Source organism: Pan troglodytes, chromosome 1 (genome assembly GCF_028858775.2).
Source record: "Pan troglodytes isolate AG18354 chromosome 1, NHGRI_mPanTro3-v2.0_pri, whole genome shotgun sequence".
Taxonomy (NCBI): Eukaryota; Metazoa; Chordata; class Mammalia; order Primates; family Hominidae; genus Pan; species Pan troglodytes.
This window is the reverse complement of record NC_072398.2, coordinates 52,420,228-52,443,996: the sequence shown is the minus strand read 5'-3', so window position 1 is coordinate 52,443,996 and position 23,769 is coordinate 52,420,228. Positions and strand designations below refer to the sequence as shown.

The 23,769-nt window shown below is 34.6% G+C and overlaps 1 protein-coding gene across 4 annotated transcripts in view; it reads left to right on the top strand.

Annotated features, from left to right (window-relative positions):
• Positions 1 to 23,769, top strand: part of CFH (complement factor H) — a 95,646-nt gene that overhangs the window by 55,382 nt on the left and 16,495 nt on the right. For all 4 annotated transcript variants that reach the window (XR_010151351.1, XM_001136531.5, XM_063794070.1 and 1 more), the window contains 6 exons: positions 6,350 to 6,532; positions 8,265 to 8,441; positions 17,785 to 17,961; positions 19,163 to 19,345; positions 19,454 to 19,633; positions 21,037 to 21,213. Coding sequence is in view for 3 of the 4 variants with exons in the window: in XM_001136531.5 (XP_001136531.3) it covers positions 6,350 to 6,532; positions 8,265 to 8,441; positions 17,785 to 17,961; positions 19,163 to 19,345; positions 19,454 to 19,633; positions 21,037 to 21,213 (1,077 nt within the window). In the remaining variant the exon portion in view is untranslated. The remainder of the gene's footprint in view (positions 1 to 6,349; positions 6,533 to 8,264; positions 8,442 to 17,784; positions 17,962 to 19,162; positions 19,346 to 19,453; positions 19,634 to 21,036; positions 21,214 to 23,769) is intronic.

The following is a 23,769-nucleotide window of genomic DNA, read 5'->3' as shown; positions in this document are numbered from 1 at the left end:
TTTAACTACTATTCACGAGTTTGTGGTTCCAGCAGATTGTGGTATCCAACTGACATTCTCTTTCATCCCATCCAACCCAGAGACTGGGTTCTGCTCAAGACCAGGAAAAGTCGACATCCTGGGGACCACTTAAAACACAGTGAAAGAGGCCATGCAAAGCATGACTGGTGACCCATTCCTCTGTTCAGCTTGAAGGACTTTGACCCTGGATTCACCACAGCCATATAAAACCCGCCCCGCCAGATTCTTGTCCTATCAAGAAATGTAGAGAGGCCACTTCAACTTCAGAGACTGTCTCAACCCTATCTGAATGAATAAGTAAATCTTTGATGGGCCTCAAATATCTTTTGAGGAAAAATATCAGATAAGTAACTTTAATGAAATTAGACAAAACATACGTCTTCTTGACTACTACAATAGTTACTTTGAGCATAACAGGAATGTTTGTTATTATAATTATTTTATATAAAAAGATGAGATACCTTCCTGTCTATTCCCTGCCTTACTGAATGCTTAAGCCATATATTTACTTGGTCATTATAATTGCCTAGATAATTACAATTGCTACCCTTATAGACATTACTTCATAATTGCCTTGGTCAATACAATTGTTAGACTTATAGATTTTCTAGACATTCTATGCCATGCTAACATAGTCTCATGCCACTCATTATGTGGACATTCTAAAATTTAGAAATGGTCGCTCTTGTTTTAAAACTTCTAATTATACCTCTCCTGTTACTACAGTGCCTAGACAGGCATAGCAACACTGTAGTTCAACTGTTTCAAGGTATTGCCACTGGAAGAAACTTACCAGAATGTTGGATCTGTCAGTAACTCCCCCAAACTATTCAAAATAAGCATTTTCTGTTAGTCATACTTGTCACTGACTTTCTGGATGTTCCAAATATGACTACCTATCTGCACCAGCTTCTTTCCATGGCTACTTTCCAGGTCCAAGTAATAGTACACCAAGAAATCACCACCCCATGTGTCAATCTCTCTCTGCCTATCATAAATGGAAAGTCATTCCATTACATAGGCCCTCCATGGCCCATGGCATACTGGGCAGACAAACGCAGCTAGGAGAAGGGAAATAAAACTAAAAGTTTCTCCTTACTATGCCAAAAATATTTACAGTGGGGAATATCACACAAATTCTGGGGAGCCTGTAAAAAAAGATCCCTAGTTCAATTCCATTTGTCTATATTCTCCATGAAAAAATCCATCAATAAATGCACCCTTGAGGGCTTTACCTGTGTGCCCCCTTGGTACATGTTTATTTGTGGCATAGGATCAGACCCTCTTCTGTTAGGACAAGCCCACTGGTGTCTCAATAACCTGTATATTAAGGGCTCTCACTTACTGAGATACTTCTCAGTCCATCCTAATGACAAAATATTCTGCCCATTTTCCCACAGACTCCAAAAGGGACTGCCAGGCATATATCAATATATCTCGTGGCAGAGCCTTCTAGGCATCACGAGTCCTAGCTATGGAGTATATACTCACTGGGACATGATCAGAAACTTATTGGCAACCACAGAAATAATTGCAAAAGAGGCTGCTAAGAACATTGAGGCTGAGAAAACTCTTCAAATTTACTTGCCCAGATAGTTCTTGACAATGGAACTACACTTGATTTTCTCTTGGCTTTACAGAGAGGAGTCTGTACAGTGATCAATACCACCTGTTGTACTTATATCAATGCTTCTGGTAAAATAAAAACCAAGCTAAAGAAAATATTTCAGCAGTCTCGCTGGAGACCATATGTCTCTACCACAGACCCTATGTCTGAATAGTTTTTTGAGCTTTCCGCCTGCATACTCCATGTTTTCCAGTCCATTTTTCAAGGACTCTTGAAGTTCAATCTCACAATTCTGTTTATAGGGATTATAATTTACATCATTCAATTAAATATTACAATAAAACCATAGACTGAAGTACTAACATGTTCATCCAGCACCCTAAGCTGGGTATAACAGCTTACAGGTTGTTACAAGACAGTTTCATTCCTCTAATCCTGACTCTCTCTCTGTGCCTCGTGTCAGCAAAAAGAAGCTAGAATGGCCATTGCCCGATTCATACCATATTAGCTGTTACACCTCAGAATTGAGAAGGGATCAAGCCCGGAAGGAACTGAAACTGTCCCTAGGAAAGTTATATAAAATTGATTAAGGGGGAAAAATTCAACTATGATTTCAGGAAAATCAGCAGTAATCACTAAATCAGCTGTCCATTTGTCCAACTTCTCTGTAGCTGGTCATTGATTACTACCCTAGGATAAAGAAGCCCTTGTCACAAGACATTTTGGTCCTTTTCCTTTCTATAGATAAAATCTAAGACATTGTGAGACGATAATCTTTCTGCATGAGTTTCTCCTTTAGGTTCTGCATATGAAAAAAAAACACCTAGCAACATACTGGTCAACAAGGCAAAACCTTATTTTCACAAAAAATTAAAAAATTAGCCGGGCATTATGGCACAGGTCTGTAGTACCAGCTGCTCAGGAGATCTGAGGTGGGAGGACCACTTGAGCCTGGGAGGCAGAAGTTGCAGTGAGCTGTGATCACGCTACTGAAATCCAGATGGGCAACAGAGCAAGACCATCTTGCTCAAAAACAAAACACACACACACACACACAAACATACACACACAGACACACAGAGACACAAACATCAGCTGGTCTAAAGAGCCCAGCAAAAAGCTGACTCAGGAAATAATGCAGGTTCCACATCCTGGTGACTTCATCCCCCTTACCCTGACCAATTGACAACCCAAATTTTCTAGCCCGTCACCCTCCATGATCCCCTTAAGGTCTCTTGCACATAGCCCCTTCTCAGAACAGATCTGGGGCTTGAGAATCCTCCCAATTCCTTGTTTGGTGCCCTTGTGTTGATTAAAGGCTTTCTTTGCTGCAAACCCTACTGTCTCAGCGTATTGGTCTATTGCTAAACAGTGGGCATGTGAACCTGATAGTCTTATAACAAAATAGAATAGAAGCTATTTATAGGATCGATCCATGCATGTGAGTCTATTTCTGGACACCGTTTTCTCTTCTATTCTTCCACGTGTTTGTCCTTTAACCAGTATCACGAGATCCTTTACTCACTGTAGCTTTTTTTAAGTCTTAAAATTTGATAATGTGAGTTTTTCAACTTCTCTTATCTTTTGAAGAATTGTTTAGCTGTTTTAGCCCCTTTACCTTTCCATATGACTTTAGAATCAGCATGTTCGTATGTGCAAAACATTGTGCTTGGTTATTCACTAGAACTGGGACACATTCACAGATGAATCTGGGGAGAACTGATATGTAATAGTATTAAATTTTTCAATCCATGAATATTATATATCCTTTGATTTAGTAAGATCATACAGTCTTACCCTAGTTTTTTTGTGATTTTGAGCATACAGATCCTGTATTTTACTAGATTTATAACTAAATATTTTGTATGTCATCCATCAACTAAAAATTCAATTTGTTTAATAGACAGAATTTATTAATGCTACCTAATCCTTCTTGAGAGAGCCATGATAGTTTGTGGCTTCAGTAATTTTTTAATTCATTCAAGTTCTTGAATTTATTGACATGGCATTATTCAGAATATTTTTTATTTTTCTTTTAATATATGTAAAAACCATAATGATGTCATTTCTGTCATTGCTGTTATAAGCAATTTGTGTTTTTTTTTTTCTGATTTAGTCTGTCTAAAGGTTTCTCAATTATAGAGATCTAAAATAACAAGCTTTTGGTTTCCTTGTTTATATACATATTTACTTCTTTATTATTTCATCTCTGATCTTTATTGTAGTATTTCTTCTGCTTACTTTGAGATTAATTTTTTCTACTTTTACTAATATCTAATGGTAGAGGCTAAGGTTATTGAAGTGGAACACCGTCACTTTCTATCCCAGGTATTTAGTGACACCAATTTATTTCATACTGCTCTAGTGCCATTCCACAACTTTTGATATGTAGTATATCAATCAGTGTTTGGCTGGAGTAGGGTGAGTATTCCTTAAAAGATTTACTGTGATTTTTGGAGGGAGGTGTGAAGAGGGTATTATTGCCAAAATGTGGATTTTTTTTTTAACTCCATTCTGTATTTTGGCTAAGAGAAGCAGCTTTGGAACTTCTCAAGTCTGTACATCTGTGAGACCCCAAGGATTACTTGTTTTAATTTTTTTTTAAGTCTAAGTTTGTTATGGGTCAACTTAGTTCTTTCAAGGCTTATTTTTAAGCTTTTAAAAAGCTTAAAAAACCCCAGAGATAGTTTGTTCAGAATATTAAGCTGCTTCTGATGTCTCTACTACGTGACCTAGATGTTCAAATGAGTCTTTCTACTCTGATTGGTTCCATTTAAATGTCTCCCTGTGTTGTGTGTGTGCTCTGGGAATCCTTTACCTTTTTGTTCTCTGGTAGTGTTCTTCATCTGATAGGTATCCTTTGTCCATTCTTGGGGAGTTTTGCTCTACTCTCCAGAGTGTCAATATTCAGCCAAATAATCTAGGGAGTTGCTGTGGAAATTTGTAGAGCCCTTTCACTCCATAGTTTCTTCTTTTCTCACTCTGTTTCCTGCAGATTCTAGTGAACTCATCTTCTTTGGGAACACTGAGTTTTGTTTCTTCTACTCAGCAAGTGTGTCATTTTCTGCTGAGTTCTCCTTCTCCATGCTGCTGTTTGGAAATTTTCTCCCAGCATAAAGTCACTTTGATGATGGAACTCATCTCATTGTCACTTTTTCTCTGGAATTAGGTGCTTCCTGCTTTCCAATGTCTGAAAATGTTATTTTCATCTACTTGGTTCAATTTCCTTATTTGTGGCAAGAACTCTGTTTTACTTGATTATTCTTGCCTGGCCTTTTACCTTTTTAAATTGTCTGTACTGTTTGTTTTCTATTTGGTTTCTGCTCATATTTGGATTTGTTTCAAAGTTTATACTCATGCTGGATTTTGTCTGGTTTCTTTGTTATAATTTATTATAAATAATAATTTATTTTCAGTTTTTATTCTTTTCTTTTATAGCTATATAATGATAAATTTCCCTCTGAGGATTGTTCGAGTGTCATCTCACCAAGTTTTATTTAATATGTTTTTATTATCATTCAATTCAAAATATTTAATGTTTCCTCTTCTGATTTTCTCCTTATCCATGAGTTATTTAAAAATGAAGCTGAGTTCTGGGAAGCAACCTAGTAACCGACAGTAATTTCCTTTTTTGGGGGGTTTTATTATTATTATTATTATACTTTAAGTTTTAGGGTACATGTGCACAATGTGCAGGTTAGTTACATATGTATACATGTGCCACGCTGGTGTGCTGCACCCATTAACTCGTCATTTAGCATTAGGTATATCTCCTAATGCTATCCCTCCCCGCTCTCCCCACCCCACAGCAGTCCCCACAGTGTGATGTTCCCCTTCCTGTGTCCACGTGTTCTCCTTGTTCAGTTCCCATCTATGAGTGAGAACATGTGGTGTTTGGTTTTTTGTCCTTGCGATAGTTTACTGAGAATGATGATTTCCAATTTCATCCATGTCCCTACAAAGGACATGAACTCATCATTTTTTATGGCTGCATAGTATTCCATGGTGTATATGTGCCACATTTTCTTAATCCAGTCTATCATTGTTGAACATTTGGGTTGGTTCCAAGTCTTTGCTATTGTGAATAATGCCGCAATAAACATACATGTGCATGTAACCGACAGTAATTTCTATCATCAGTTTACAGAAACAGTAGCTTCCACTCTTTCAAGTTAAGCTCTACATAATTTGAGGAATCATCATTTTGGCCTTTCAAGATAAATAAATCTGTTACTGTTCCTCATCTTCTTTGAACTCCACATGTCCATTTACTTTGAAGCACACAATAAGAATGACATTTCAAATTCTTGGAGCCAAAGGCTATGACAATTATTTTGGCAGATTTTCTAAGATCATCACAGGATCTCAGATACTCCAATTGGCTAAATGAGATTTGGAATTGCCAGAAGATCTAAAATAGGCAAGATTCAAAAGTCCTAAGAAATAATACTCATTGTCTATTGAGTTCTGACATGCTGTAGAATTCCAAATCCATTAGACAAACAGATTTCCAATAATTTCTTAGAAATAATTGTAAGTGTCTTAAATAGAGCCTTGTTTTAAAAAGTCATGAAGAGTCTTGATGTAATGTCTTTGGCAACTCTGAGCTTATTTTCCTTGACTTAAGTATTTGAATGCTTATGGTTATCCAGGTTTTCAGTTACAAATGACTCATTATTTTTTATATTTACATATTATTTAAATTCTTATAAAATGTTATTGATCATATGCTTGTCTTTTTCTTATTCTCTTCCCTTTTAGAAACATGTTCCAAATCAAGTATAGATATTGAGAATGGGTTTATTTCTGAATCTCAGTATACATATGCCTTAAAAGAAAAAGCAAAATATCAATGCAAACTAGGATATGTAACAGCAGATGGTGAAACATCAGGATCAATTACATGTGGGAAAGATGGATGGTCAGCTCAACCCACGTGCATTAGTAAGTAATTTATTATGTTTGTATTGATTATCCAGATGATACACAAAAGTTTACTAACTTTAGTCTTTTTGTGGGGGCTGATATAATTTCATTTGAAAAGATAAGAAAAAAAAACCTGCAGGAACAAAGCAGACATCAATTTTTTTTCCTTTTCACATTAATTACTCAGATATTAGTCTGTCTTTCCATTCAGGCTTTTCCTACTCTAAAGCATTCTGTGTTACAGAAACAAGTTAGGGAGCTTTATGTGTATTCTGGTTTAAACTGATTTTGCTTTAGCTGAGACCTTTATGACTGTTAATATATATCTGTTTTATATGATTAGACTTTTACATCAAATTCTTTACTCCTAGATATAAAAGCAATGTTTTTATTGAAGATATGGATGCCTAGTGCATAACATCAAAATAATTTAAACTCTATAATTTGTAGATTTGACACTGTAGGATATGTCTAATACTGAATATCTTCCCTCTTAGAAATTTTTCATAAATATTTAGGTAGTAGAGAGACAAAATATTCCTAGATGGTACCAATTTCTGCTCTGTTGTATGATTTCCCTACCACACTATCTAGATATTTGTGAAGATTTCCCTACCACACTATCTAGATATTTATGAAAATTTTCTAGGAACAATTGGTTCAATTTGTCTTATTTTTTGCAAAACCACTCAGTAATATATGTGTGTGTGTGTGTGTATATATATACGTATATGTGTATATATATATATATATACGTATATGTGTATATATATATATACGTATATGTGTATATATATATTCACATATACGTATATATATATAGAGAGAGAGATATAGATAGAGAGAGAGAGAGAGAGAGAGAGAGAGATGGATGGAGTCTTGCTCTGTCGTCGGCCAGACTGGAGTGCAGTGGCATGATCTTGGCTCACTGCAACCTCCATTTTCCGTGTTCAAGCAATTCTCCTACCTCAGCCTCCTGAATAGCTGGGATTACAGGCACCCTCCATCATGCCCGCCTAATTTTCGTATTTTTAATAGAGACAGGGTTTTGCCATGTTAGCCAGGCTGGTCTCGAACTCCTAATCTCAAACGATCCTCCTGCCTCTCAGTAATATATTTGAAGTAATATTTAATATACTCATGTTAAGTGAAGTTAATATTTAAGGTATTCATGTATACTGTTTTCATTTTTTAATGTCTGTGCTTAATATGAGGTCTAGTTTACAAAAAATGTTAGTCCTCATAAAAAAGCTCATTTTATACTAAATTTTTATGAATTATTCTTTTAAGGTTTTCTTATTATTAAAGAGAAAATGTCTTGTATAACATAGGAATTCATCTTTTCAGTCTTTTTCTCCTTTTTACATATGTCTCAACTACGAATTAGTTTGTACTCTTAATTTACAAAATTCTGTTATGATTTTCTTTAAAAAATAATGTATACCTGTAGTGGCCTGTTTTATTACTAGCATTGTCATAAATGCTTTAGTATAAATGAATTAAGAAAAATGTTTTTAAAATATATTTTGGGGCTTAAGCAATGAAAAAAAAATGTTGTGTAGAAAGATATACTTTCACTTTTGGCAACTATTTTACGACAATAAATTCTCACCAGTCATAGATTATTTTTATACAGTACCTATTTATTAGTATATCTAATCAATAAAGCTTTTTCTTCTTAGAATGGGAAATACTCAGATTGTTTATTAGATGACATTAGAAATGACATTCTAAATTTTTTATGCACTAGAATCTTGTGATATCCCAGTATTTATGAATGCCAGAACTAAAAATGACTTCACATGGTTTAAGCTGAATGACACATTGGACTATGAATGCCATGATGGTTATGAAAGCAATACTGGAAGCACCACTGGTTCCATAGTGTGTGGTTACAATGGTTGGTCTGATTTACCCATATGTTATGGTAAGTACTGGTTTTTCAGAAATTCAATTTCAAAATGAAAATAAATCTGTGTTCCAATTTTAAAAATTTGAATTATATAGAGGAATTGTTAAGGAATGTTGATTAAAATCAAGGTATCTCCTGATTTGACATAAACTGGGAAAAGAAGGGAGTTTTGAAAATATCTCTAAAGTAGTGCATTAAATTAATACTTCCTATGGGCCACCTACCTTCCAGATTTGTGATTATAGTATAATTGCTTTTGTTACCCTAAATAAAAGCTTTCAAATTATTTAGAACCTAGCACTCATTACCAAAATTATAGTTGGTTACAACTTCCTCAGCTAATTTGTTTTTTTAATTTCTACTTTACATCTTCTATCTTGTGTGTTAATTTCTGTACTTTCTGAGTGTATTTCTTTATTTTCTAAATTTGAGAAGTTCTGAAGACCATTACATGAATCTCATTTACGTTTCTCAATCAGCCATCTATTTTTCAGGGTTAGAAGAAGGATTGGCTCTGTGGGAAAACAAGTATATGCAGAGTGTTCCAAGGCAAAGAAAAATATGTGCAAAGCTGTAAAAACAAAACAATATATTTCAAGGTGGTAAAGCAGAGTCTATCCTGCTGAGGCTAGATGGGAGGCAAGGAAACAATTATCCAGATCAGCTCAAGGCATCATATCATTTGGATTCATTTTATGACTAATGAAAACCCATAAAAGAGTTTTAAGAAAAGGAATGGTATAATTTGATTTCTAGTTTTGTTGGATTGTTTTCCTGGATGCTGTACTTTTTGTAGGCAAGAGGCGACACCATGAGTCCAGGTAGGGTGAGAAAGTGTGGGGACTGAGAGAGAGTGATGATAGGGGAGGTGCAGAGCAGAAGGCTGATTTGGAAAACATTTAGGTGATGAAAAGTACAGGTGATGTTACTAAATGTTGGGTGTGAAAAAGAGTGAGATTAAGGGACTTACATGTTTGTTTTCAATTGTTTTCTCACAAGTATGTAGGTAAATGGCAATACCATTTTGTAAAATGGTACTGACTGGATAGAAAGCATTTTGAGAGGGCTTTGCAACTTTTGACTTGGACACATTATGATTGAGTTGCCAATGGAAAATCAAAACTGGATATGTGAACTGTGGAGTTGGATATGCATCTAGAGAGGAGATATGCATTTCGGAGTATCATCATATAAATGATGACGCTAAATTGGATAAGAATACAGAATGAAAAGAGCAAAGAGCTCAAGATGAAGCCCTGAAACATTACCACATTTATATACAAGACAGAAGAGCAATAGATAGTAAAGAAAATGGGGGAAAAAGGAGGACCCAGAGAAACAGGAGAAAAAATCTAGAATGTTGCCATAGACATAAAAATAAGGAAATTATTAATGAAAAGGGAGTGTAACAGATTGCTTAATAAGTCATCCTGTCTGAATTCTAATTCCACTGCTTGCTGGGCATGTATCTTTGGCCAACACAGCAAGTCTATTTGAAGCTTTGTTGACTCTTTCTTGTTGGTAAAATGTCACATATTTACAAACAGTTCTAATATTTCAAAGGATTGTGTTAGTTAGCAGACTAAAATATTTATAAATATTTATTGCCATAGTGCCTTATATAATAAAGTCAAAGAAGTTGTAATTTAATTAATATCATTATCAAAGTGATAAATATTTCTAATTTAGTTATTATATTCTGTTCAGAAATTGTGATGGATTAGGTAAGGTACAGGCCAATGACAAGTGTAACAAAAATGGTTTTTAATAGAGTAGAAGAGACAGACCCTACATAGAATCTGCCAATAAAAATAATGAGCAAGACATTCAATACAGACTGTAGACATAACTCTTTCAAGATTCTGGCTTTGAATCTAATAGGAAAATCAGAATATTGCTTGAGGAAAGTTGTGCACTGAAGGGATAATTAAAAGAAAAAAGATGGAAGACACCAGAGCAGATACAGCAAAAGGGGAGCTGCAAAGGCTGAACACATGACTTACATAGTTGCCCTGAGAAAATGCGAGGGGAAAGGATTCACAGCTACTGTGGAGGTATTGTGCTTTGGTGGCAACAGGACTGCTTACAACCTTGTGACAGGTGGCAACAGGACTGCTTACAACTTTGTGACAGGAGATGGGAAGGAAAATGAGCAGTAACGTTGGAAAATGGTAGAAGCTGATGGATTCTGTTTTGAAGTATGAGACATGGTCATCTGAGATTGAATAGTGTGTGGGCGAAGGAGGAGGAAGAGTACTAGGTAGAATAGAAAAGTTTTGAAATAGTCACAGCTGAGAAAGAGAATGAGTACATTGTAGATGAAAGGCAGTGTCAAAGGTCCAGTTAAATTTGACTCATTTCTGCTGTTGTAAACACCTATCATAGGACAGGAGAAAATGGTGAAAACACAAGCACAGGTCTACTTATCCAGAGATTTTATTCTAATATAAGACAGTGGAAAACTAAAAAGAGATAAGCCAAATATCCAAGTAATAAAAATATTTAAAATATATTTTATGTATCACTGTGTACAGAGAAATAGAAAATCCAAAAATTTACATAGAAAATAGGAGGGAAGGAACTGGAGATCTGTTTTACATAGGAAGTCATCTATGCAAAGAATGGTTGAAAGCCATTCGTTATAGTGAGAAGGGTATGTGCAACAGCTGAGGCAGCGAAGAACTTGACCTTTTTAATAAAATTCAAAGATCATAAAATCTCAATCCTGGATTTAGTGGAGGAGAGAGACATTTGATAACATTGGAAGAGTAGGCATGGATCATAAAGAGGTTGAGTTTTGTTCTAATTGAGAGGGGGAGGCTTAATTTAAGAGACTCATAAATTTCTTTTCTGTGATGATAGGTAAATTTAGGTTTTATGAAGCCAGAAGCTTTTACAATTTTGAGGGGTCTTCTTCAAAAAAGAACACAAAATTGTGAATATATTGCTTCAGTAGTCTTTCCAATCACCAGACATGAAATGAAAACCTAAAGGAGAGAAAGTTGGAGTGGCGGACATAGCAGTAGAAGCTGATGTAGAAAATGTCTTTCTATTGCAAATTGTACAAAGACTTAGGATCATTTGAACACATAACTAGGAATTTGCTAGTATAGTACAGGCCTCCAAACATTAAACGAAGAAATACCAGCTTAGTATTCTTTTCAAATATTCTTCTCTCAGCCATGTAACAGAAAACTGCATGTGGATTGACAGACATCTGAGTATATTTCAAGTGTCCTAGGAGGTCTCTTCTTTGTGGAAAGGTTTCCACAGAATTGTTATTACGGAGCACTTAAGCTAAATAAGGAGTATGTATCTCAGAGTTAAAAATTCATATTAACATTTCACATATCTAGTACTAGGACTTAGGGTTTTGAGTTTTAGATGAAGAAAAATATTTCTAATTCATGGAGTGTCCATTCACATTCTTCTCTAAATCACGTTTTGTAAGTTATTACCTCTATATAAATACAGCATTTGAATAATACCCAATAATCAAGATCTTAACTTTTCTTTTTAAGATAATGCTTTTCACAATATTACTACAGACAGAATTTATATAAAATTATCACAAAATACGTGAACAAACACACATACCAAAAAAAGAATTGCTATGTAGAAGATTGGTATAGACTTTTAGGAGAGAAATCCCAGTGATTCTCATTCAAGTGTGATTTTCTCAAATAATCTGCAAAACTCATTAAAACAAACACAAAAGCAAATTTCTGTAGTTATTATTTTGTGACATTACTTTTAAGAATAGTTTTAAATCTAATTTTGTAATTGTATTTTAATAATTGAGGTTATGATGTAATTAATTTTCTTTTTAGTATGATTCTAATTTATGAATTCTAGCTTGTACTTTTCTAGGTTAGCAAGAAAGGAGGATTCTGAATAAGAAAAATAATATTTTGGATAATATTTAGTAATGTTGCTGATTTTTAAAAATTATAAACATGTAAGAGATAATTTTACACATTTCTTATCTGAATCAGAATAATTATCAAATTTATTAAACATTGATATAAATAGTACATATAACAAAAATTGTTATATGTTAACATAAATATTCAGGATACCTAGAATTTGCCTTTCCATGTGAACTTGAAAATTTATCTTGGTTTGTTTTCTTTATTTGTAATATATTAATTATGTGTTTTTTATATTTTTCTAACTTAAAATATATTAGAAATGCTATTTTGGGTTCTTTTTCCTTGATTACATTAAACAAAAATACCAATTTTAATTAATTTCTTAGTGCATACATCTTCATTAATAAATCTTTGATGAGAATTTACCTTTTTGTGATGTATATGTCAGTCATCAAGAATTATAAACATGATGAGACCAGAAATCATTTGAGGTTGTTTAGTTTCAGTTAAATAAAGTTATCCTTGACTCTGCAATGACAGATATTATACAATCATTATTCTCGGGATCCTCCCCAGTTCTATTATAAATTTAACTTCTTAAGATATTTCCATGGTGTTTTATGATGTGTTCTTTTATTTTTAAAATTTTAATTTCTATGTTTTATATGTTTAGATGGTCCAAATGCAGTTTTGTTGCATGGATATATTGCATAGTGGTGAAGTCTGTACTTTTAGTGTATTCATCACCCAAATACTGAACATTGCACCCATTAGGTAATTTCTTATTCCTCACCCTCCTGCTATCCTGCCACATTTCTGAGTCTCCAATGTCTGTTACTCAGCACTGTCTGTCCATATGTACACATTATTTAGCTCTCACTTATAAGTGACAATATGTGGGATTTTACTTTCTGAATCTGAATTATTTTACCTAAAATAATGGCCTTTAGTTTTATACATGTTGCTTCTGAAGGCATGATTTTATTCTTTTTTTTTCTTTTTCTTTTTTGTTTTGGCTGAGTAGTATTCTATGGCATATATCTATACCACATATTCTTTATCCAATCATCTGTTGGTGGACAATTAGTTTGATTCCATATTATTGCTACTGTGAGTAGTGAGGCTATAAACATATGAGTCTGGGTATCATTTTGATATGATAATTGATTTCCTTTGGGTAGATACACAGTAGTGGGATTGCTGGGTGAAATGGTAGTTCTGTTTTTAGTTCTTTGGGAAATGTCCATTCTGTTTTCCATAGAGGTTGTACTAATTTACATTCCCACCAACAGCGTATAAGCATTCTTCTTTCTCCTCACTGTCACCAACATTTATTATTTTTTGACTATTTGACAGTGGCCACTGTGTCTAATGTAAAATGATAACTCATTTTTTTAATTCGCATTTCTCTGATGATTACTGATATTGAGTTTTTTTTCATATTTCTTGGTCATTTTCATGTCTTCTTTTGCAAAATATCTCTTCATATCCTTTGTCCACTTTTTCACGGGATTATTATTATTTTTTCTTGTTGTGTTGTTTCAGTTCTTTGCAGATTCTGGATATTAGCCCTTTTTCAGATTCATAGTTTGCAAATATTTTTTTCCATTCTGAGGTTGTCTGTTTACTCTGTTTATTATTTCCTTTGCTGTGCGGAAAATTTTTAGTTTAATTCACAATCACCCAGAAGCAGGTCATTTAATTTTCATGTATATGGATAGTTTTGAAAATTCTTTATGATATTGATTTATAGTTATATTTCACCATGTTCTGAAAAGATACTTGATATTATTTCTAAGCTTTAAAATTTTGGGAACTTGCTTTGTAGCTGTAGCCTAGCATATGGTCTATTTTGGAGAATGTTCCATGCACAGGTGAGAAAAACATATATTCTGAGGTTGTTGGGTGGAATGTCGTTAAAATGTCTGTTAGGTCCATTTGTTCTACAGTCCAATTTAAGTATAAGGTTTCTTTGTTTATTTTTTTGTCCCGGCAATCTGTCTAGTATAGTCATTGGGGGTGTGGAGGTTGCTTGCCCTCATTATATTGCTGTTTATCTTTCTACTTAGCTCTAGTAGCATTTCATTTATGAATCTGAGTGTTGAGGTTTTGAGTGCATATATATTTAGAATTGTTATATTTTCTTGCTTCCTTTATCATTATATAATGAACTTCTTGTCTTTTTTTCTTGTTGATTTGAAATCTTTTTTTATATATAAATATAACTATACCAAATGCTTTTTGTTTCTGTTGTTCAAAATACCTGTCTCCATACCTTTACCATGAGTTTGTATAGGTTTCTCTAAGTTAGGTGGGTTTCTTGTGAGCAGCATGTGGTTGGTTTCTGTTTTCCAAATTTGGTCCACAAATCTATATCTTTTAGGTGGAACATTTAATCTATTTATGTTAAAAGTTAATATTGTCATGTGAGGTTTTGTTCTTGTCATTATGTTAGTTGTTACCTAGCTGGTTTGTAGTCCCAACTGTGTAATTTTTTAATAAGACCTGTGAGTTTTGTACTTTTGCATGTCTTTATGATAGTGAGTATTGACCATCTATTTCCATGTTCAGGACTCCCTGGATCATTTCTTGTGGGGTGAATTCCTAAAGTGGATTTCTAGTGGTGATGAACTTCCTTAGTATTAGCTTGTTTGGGAAAGACTTTATATATTCTTCATTTACGAAGTTTAGTTTAGCAAAATACAAAATATATCTCTAATATATGCTTTTTCAATAAATAGGAACTAATCTTTCTTTAAGAACCCTGAAAATAGGACACCAATATCTTCTGGCTTGTAAAGTTTCTGCTGAGAAGTCCACTGTTAGTCTTATGAGATTTCCTTTATAGTTGATTAGATGCTTTTCTCTTGCTGATTTTATAATTTTTCCCGTTCACATTGACTTTAGATAGCCTGATGACTATATGTTTGTAGAAGTTCATCTCGCAATGCATCTTCCTGGTGTTATCTGAGCCTCTTGTATAAGGATGTCTATGTCTCTAGCAAGAGGGCAAGAGGAGATAAATTTTCCTCAAAAAGGTTTTTTTAGCTTTTTCTTCTCCCTCAAGAATATCTATAACTCTTAAGTTTTCTCATTTTTTAGAACGTCATTTTTCTCAAAACCTTTGCTCATTAAAAAATGTTATTTGCTCTTTATTTTTGTCTGACAGGGTTAATTGGAAAGACCTGTCTTCAAGCTCTGAGAGCAAGTTTTTCTGCTTGATGTAATCTGTAATTAAATCTTTCAACTATATTTTGTAATTCTTCAATGAATTTTTAATTTCCATAAGTTCTATTTGTTTTTTAAAAAATATTTTTAGTACATTTTTCATTCATATCCTGAGTTTTTTTTCTAATTTCTTTGTGTTGCTTTTCAACTTTCTCTTGGACTCCATTTAGCTACTTTAAAATAAATATTTTAAATTCTTTGGTATTTCAAAGATTTTATTTTGGTTAGGACTTATTGCTGAAGAGTTAGTGTGATCCTTCGCGAGTGTTGTAATACGCTGTTTTAAATCATACTTCCAGAAATGTTTCAGTGGTTTCTTCTCATCCAGATGAACTATCCCTTCTTATTTTTAAGTCCAGTTTCCAACAGACAGGATTTTTTTTTTTCCCCTTTGAGAATATGACTACGATGTATGTTGTATAGGGCTATTTGGTTTAGGTTCTGGGTTCTTTCAGTGGTAAAGACTCTGTTTGAGTACATTGGTTAGAGATAACTTTTGTATGATGGCTTTCTTAATTGCTGGTTGTAGTAGTTATGTACTGGGTGTATGACGAGGCTTACTGCCTCCTGAAGGGCTGGTATGGAGGACTTCGCAGAAAACTAACCTTGTTCTGCATCATGCCCTAGTGTCAGCATTTTGCACTGGGCTGTGCAGTTCAACATTCAGGACAGTAGGTGGCGCGGACAGGTAAGAGCCAGCTGCAGCAGAGGCAGATGAGCCTATGCTTGTCACTGTTTATGGGAGACTCTCTGTTGCCCCAAGGAATGGACTGATCTGTGAAAGGTACAGTGGTCTGAGGAGCTGGGGACAAAGCGGGATAGATATGTACCACTAAGCTCACCCTTGGATGCTCCAAGGATGAGCACAAGCACCAGCCCTGACAGGGGTGTCAGGGGAAGACCCTGGGGAGATACCCGTAGCTTGTCTTTCTTGCAAGCCTGGCTTCACTGGGCACATCACCAGTGGAGTTGTAGCCACCCCTAATACCCCTACAATGTCCGTCCTCTGGTGTGTCTACACCAGTCTCCTTTGCGAGTGACCACAGCTATGAACACAGAATTGGGTCCACGGGACATGTTCCCCTCTCTACATCCGTGCCCAAGCGCTGGGACCATTGGGCTCCTGGGATGGATCTATACTCCTCCCTTGCAGAGCCAAACACCGCGTCTGCGTGTCTGCTGGAAGTGGCGTAGTCATTTTCAGCCCACAAGCAGGTTGCTCTTGCACACAGGAAAGTGAATGCTACAGTCTTCTTTGCCACAAGGGGTGTTCCTTTGTTGCACTTTCCATTAGGAATAGCCTCCCTGGTGGTTAAACTATTGGGAATGCTGTAACTCCTTTGGGTCCAGCCAGCTATGAGTGACTGCCACATCCAAGCATGTGACAGGGAATATTTGTGCGGCTCTGGTGTTATGGGGACAGAGGGCTGAGGTTCCTGGGTAGGAAACAGTCCCCACGTGAGTGCACTGCAGGCATGAAACCTACCACTGCAGCTCAGGCCCAAGGGGAAGGCAGATGACCCTATTCAACTAGTAGTTTGGTGTAATGCCCTAAAGAAGTTCCCAAATCTCCACTCACACCTGTGTGTGTGTTCACGAAGGCAGAAGAGCTCTCTGATGGCTTGGATCCACACGGTGAGCTGCAGGGAGCCCAGAAGACTCCTACCTACACTTTCTATGAGGTCCCACAGGGTCCTAGTCAACCTTTGTCAGGCTCTTGCTTCTATCTTTTTCCATGCTTTGGCTTCTCTCCATGGTTTCTCTATGACGCTCCTGCACCCTCTCTTAAATATTTTTCAAGTCATGATCATTTACCTGTAACTTTGGTTCTTCTTTCTGAGGAGAACTGGTGTCCAAACTCCTTAGTCAGTCATCTTGTTTTCAAAAAGCCCCAATTCTGGTCTATATGCACTTTTCTTTTTTAATATGAGAGGGTAATTTCATGTTTTGAGTAAAAAAAGTAATATTAAATTTCATTAATGTCAGTGATTAAAACTAGATTCATTGTAAATAAGTTGAATTTACAAATTAATTTTTAGAACAGATATATTTCAATACCATAACATTTATAATAAAGTTCCATTTCAATTTAGACAGCATATAAAACATAATATGTAGCATTCTTTACAGGGAAAAGGATTTATCTGATGCCCCTCTGTATGACCCAATATCAACCTCACTTTATTGTGGCATATGTAAAATTAACTTTGGCAAAGATTAATTATATATTCTCATGAAATTATTTTACCTTTTTTAAGAAAGAGAATGCGAACTTCCTAAAATAGATGTACACTTAGTTCCTGATCGCAAGAAAGACCAGTATAAAGTTGGAGAGGTGTTGAAATTCTCCTGCAAACCAGGATTTACAATAGTTGGACCTAATTCCGTTCAGTGCTACCACTTTGGATTGTCTCCTGACCTCCCAATATGTAAAGGTGAATGCTTATCTTACAATTGCTGAAATAAGAATTAGAACTTTGAATACCAACTTTTTTTTTCTTAATTTTGTTTGGGCTCCCATTGCCTGTAATCTAATGAATTAAGTCAAATATTTGCCTGTGAAGGACATGTATTGAGTACTGAATACCTGAGATTCAGTCACTTAAGTTAATCTCCACTGTTTCTTGAACGATGTGCTGGAAGTATTCCCAGACACACAGGTGTTGTCGGTCTTAGTCTACTTTAGGTTTATGTTTCTATAAAGGAATAACTGAGTCTGGATGATTTATAAAAATGTTTTATTTGGCTCACTATACTCATGACTATAAAATTCAAGATCGGGCATCTGCATTCGGTGAGAGCCACAGAATACTGGTAGAAAGGGAAGAGGAGCCACTGTGTCCAGAGAACACATGATGAGAGAGGAAGCAAGAGAGAGAGCAGGGCAGTGACAGGCTCTTTTTAAGAACCAGCTCTTCCAGGAGCTAATAGAGTGAGAACTCACCCTGAGAGGGTGATCTCAGGTGATCCCACCTGAGAGGGGGATCTCTGTTCATGAGAGATCCATACCCATGATCCAAACATCTCCCATTAGGCCCCACCTGAAACACTGGGGATGAAGTTTCAACATGGGGTTGGAGGTGACAAACATTTAAACCATACTAGTGGCTGACAATGGAGGGATTTCTTTGTTAATTTTCATTTTGCTTGAAATGTCAACATCCATTCTGGACATTTTATATAGTGTGGGCTGTAACTTAAGTTTCACCGGATGTGTCTAAACAATATTTAAGCAGCTTATATTCAATTCAGTTGCTTGTATTGATTAGTCAAACTTAAAGTATGTTGATCAAATGCTTGCCTCAGTTATGATATTTTTCCAAAATGTTATGATAAAATGTTTCCACGAAATGTAAAAATTAACATGATTTTCATAACCACATTTGCTAATTGGTTTTCTTGCATCTTTAAGATATCTAGAAGTCTGAACATATTTTAACATTTTAATATACCTTCAATATGACAATTTAGTATAAGTAATACAATATGAACACCATTCTTGATTGTTTAGGATGCTATAATAAGTTACATAATGAAGAATACATGAATAAAAGAAGAAAATCTTTCCATTTTACTGAATTTTTATATTGTAAAACAGACAATTTAACCATTATTTACATAGTATTTCTACTATAGAGCAAGTACAATCATGTGGTCCACCTCCTGAACTCCTCAATGGGGATGTTAAGGAGAAAACGAAAGAAGAATATGGACACAGTGAAGTGGTGGAATATTATTGCAATCCTAGATTTCTAATGAAGGGACCTAATAAAATTCAATGTGTTGATGGAGAGTGGACAACTTTACCAGTGTGTATTGGTAATGTATAAAATATTAATATTTAAACTTGTCAAAACTTTTGTATTTTGTATCTAAAACACATACATCATGTTTTCACAATAAACTTTTTTTGTAAAATTTACATAGTGGAGGAGAGTACCTGTGGAGATATACCTGAACTTGAACATGGCTGGGCCCAGCTTTCTTCCCCTCCTTATTACTATGGAGATTCAGTGGAGTTCAATTGCTCAGAATCATTTACAATGATTGGGCACAGATCAATTACGTGTATTCATGGAGTATGGACCCAACTTCCTCAGTGTGTGGGTGAGAATACCCTTCTTAAATCAACATTTAACAAAGTTTAATATTTTTATTGTAAAAACAATAATTGCAACTATATTTTTGAAATTTACAGATATGCCTCAACATGTCCAGTCTTCAATATGAGACCAATCTTTTGCATATTGCTTATAATTCAATATGTGTCTAGAAAGAAAAAACAAAGCCAGTAATATAATTTTATGAATCTTTCTGCGTCTGATAACAGTATTGTTTATATTTAAAAGTGTGAAGCAACATTTTACTTATAAAATTGTCATGTGAGGCCAGGGTGGTTGCTCACGCCTATAACCTCAACACTTCAGGAGGCCAAGGCAAGAAGATTGCTTGAGGCCAGGAGCTAGACACTAGTGTGGGCAATATAGCAAAAGCCCATCTCTATAAAAAAAATTTTGTAATTAGTTAAGGTGTGGTGGTGCATGCCTGTAATCCAGCTACTTGGGAGGCTGAGGAGGAATGATTGCTTAAGGCCAGGAATTTGAGATTGCAGTGAGCTCTATTGTGCATTCCAGCCTGGGCAACAGAGTAAGACTCTTTCTTTAAAAAACAAAAATATTAAACAATTATCATATGATTAAATATGAGTACTAATTACTGAGAAATTATAACAGTTTTATATAAAATATAAATATTACTGTTATTATATGGTACTCCTTTTTAGGCCTGAGAAGCAAAGAAACAAAGTTGACAAAATACCTACTTACTACTCTCCCATAGGATTCTTTTCTCTCTTAAAGCTTCCAAAAGTGATAATTTTTCAGTTTGTTCCATATCAGCCAAAATAAGTTAATGTGCTGCAGGGTTGGTGGGCCACAGGCCCTCTACGTCAGTGGTATAGCTGAGTGACATGAGGTAGTCAGGGACTGAGTCAGGACGTAAATCTCATTGACGGACTTCACACTGTAAATCTCATGTCTTGATCAGCAAGAAGGCAAGGTGATTCACTTACAGTGTGACTTGAGATGTACAATCTTTAAAATCATTTTGCCTCTTTGATGACTAACCGGGAGGATCTTGGGGACCCTCATTCACTTTTCTCTAAACTGAGATTTTTCCTAAAGTTTTCCTGGGTCCTGAATTCTAAGAGTCCTAATGTCCAATCATACTTATTTTTCCAATGAAATATCCAATGATATTTTGTATTTCCCAAAGAATAAAATGTCTTCTGATAGGTATCTCTAACATTTCAGCGACAGAATACAGGGCTTATATTTTGACGTAATAGCATTTTGATGCAATGTGATCAGGAATAACTTGGTTGGTGAAATTTATAATGATTAAGTCATAATTTTACCATGCTAATACTATTTACTTTATAACTATTTTTATGTAATAGTTGGTTTGATTCTTATCATTTGAATTTTCATAAAAATATATTTATTTTATAGCAATAGATAAACTTAAGAAGTGCAAATCATCAAATTTAATTATACTTGAGGAACATTTAAAAAACAAGAAGGAATTCGATCATAATTCTAACATAAGGTACAGATGTAGAGGAAAAGAAGGATGGATACACACAGTCTGCATAAATGGAAGATGGGATCCAGAAGTGAACTGCTCAAGTAAGCTCTTATTTTGTTTTCAGAAATGTATTCTATTTCTCATTTGGAAAAGTAATAGGTATGTGTGTCTTTTAAAAACTTTAGCTATTTATTATTACAAATGCTCCTGAATAAGGCAGGTAAACTAGAAACTAATGAAAACACTGTTCCTAATATTAACTGTGCCCTGTGAATTAGTTACCTTTAGTATAAACACACACACACACACACACACACACACACACACACACACACACACACACACACATAAACCAGGCACTACATGCCATCATTACTGTTGGAGGACCAGTGCTTCTCATTCCTTTTCTTGTCAACAATGTTCCTGTGCCTATACCTCTGTCTAAGCCAATAACTACTATGTATCTGCTTGTATATGTCTGTATGCATGTATGTATGTATCTATATCTATTTCTGTTGATTCATTTATTTAATCTATCTCTCTGTCTATTCTTCTATCTGTTCATCTACCTAATCATCTATTTATCTATTAATTTATTGTTTATCTATCTTGAAAAGTTAGTCATATTGACACATACAGTTTCACTTGAATAGTGTAGGTTTTATTCCAGTCTTCTCATATTTTATATCTGTATTTTGCTATCCAATTGTGGGTTTCCTTGCCTCACTAGCTTCAATATTTTTACCAATGTCTGCAGTCTAGGATATACAGAAAGCATTGACAACCAATACAAAAACTAATCTGCTATCAACATTTCAATATGTTTAGAGTCCTTAAAGAAGCAAATTATATATATATGCAGTGAAGTGTACATGTTCTACAGTTTTTTCTTGAAGTTTTATAGTTTTAGCCATTCTACATAGATTTATTAAAATGATCGTATAGTTATCGTCCTTTCTGTTAATGGGATGCATCACCTTTACTAATTTGCCTATGTTAAACGACCTTTACATTTCTTGGATTAAACCCATTTGATCATAGTGAATGATATTTTTAATGTGCTGTAGGATTTGTTTTCCTAGTATAGTGTTGAGGGGTTTTGTACCTATGTTCATCAGGGGATTTTGCCTGTAGTTTTCTTTTTGCGTTGTGTCCTTGCCTGGTTTTGGTTCCAGAGTAATGTTGGGCCACTAGAATGAGTTAGAAAAAATGATCTCCTCTTCAAATTTTTGGAGTCGTTTTAGAAGAATTGGTATTAGTTCTTTCTAAAATGTTGTTATAATTCAGCAATGAAGCCATCAGGTCTTGGATTTTCTTTGATGGGAAACATTTTATTACTGACTTAATCTCTTGCCTCATGATTACTCTGTTCAGATTTTCTATTTCCTCTGAATTAATTGTCATAGGCAGTGTGTCTAGAAATTTATCCATTTCTTCTAGGTTATCCAATTTGTTGGCATATAATTGCTAATAACGGTCTCTCATTATACTTTGTATTTTTGTGATATCAGTTGTAATATCACCCTTTTCATCTCCGATTGTGTGTTTCTTTAAGCCGTATCTCTCTTTTTTAGTTATTCTGGTTAAAGCTTTGTCAATTTTTGATTATCTAAAAAAAAAACTATTTTCATTGATATTTTGTACTGCTTTGGGGGCTCTATTTTACTTACTTTTACTCTGATCTTTATGATTTCCATCCTTCTACTAATTTTGGAATTGACTAGTTTGTTCATGTTTTTCTGCTTCTTTGAGGTGTACTACTAGACTGTTTATTTGAGTTCTTTCCGCTTTCTTGATATAGGCAATTATTCCTAAAAACATCCATCTTAGAACTACTTTTGCTGCATCCCATAAGTTTTGCTATGTTTTGTTTCCATTCTCCTTTTCTGAAAATATTTTTAAATTTATTTAAAATGGTTTGACCCTATGATTGTTTCAGAGCATATTGTCTAATTTTCACCTAATTTAAAATTTTCCATAGTTCCTCCTATTATTGATTTCTCATTTCATACCTTTGTTGTCAGAAAAGTGACTTGATATGATTTCAGTCTTCTTGAATTTGATAAGACTTGTTTTGTGGCCTAACATATAACATATTCTGGGGAATATTCTGTGTGCATTTGAGAAGAATATGTGTTTTTTTGTTATGTGGAATGTTCTTTATATGTCTGTCCAATCTATTTGGTATAAATTATTGTTTAAGTTTAATGTTTCCTTATTGATATTCTGTCTGGATGATCTGTCTCAATGTTGAAAGTAAAATATTGATATCCCCTACTATTACTGTGTTGCAGTCCACATCTCCATTCAGATTCCTAAATGTTTCCTTTATATATTTAGTTGCTTTGATGTTGGGTGCATATATAGGTTTATAATAGTTGTATTATCTTGACAAATTGACCCCGTTATCACTATATAATAACCTTCTTTGTACCTTTATACAATTTTTCCCTTGTCTATTTTGTCTGAAATGAGTATAACTACCCCTGTTCTCTTTTAGTTTTTATTTTTATAGGTTTTTTTTCCATGCCTTCACTGCAATCTGTGAATTTACGTTACAGTGAAGTAAGTCAATTGTAAGCAGTTTATAATTGGGTATTAATTTTTGATTTATGTAGTCATTCTATGCCTTTTGATTGTAGAATATATTCCATTTC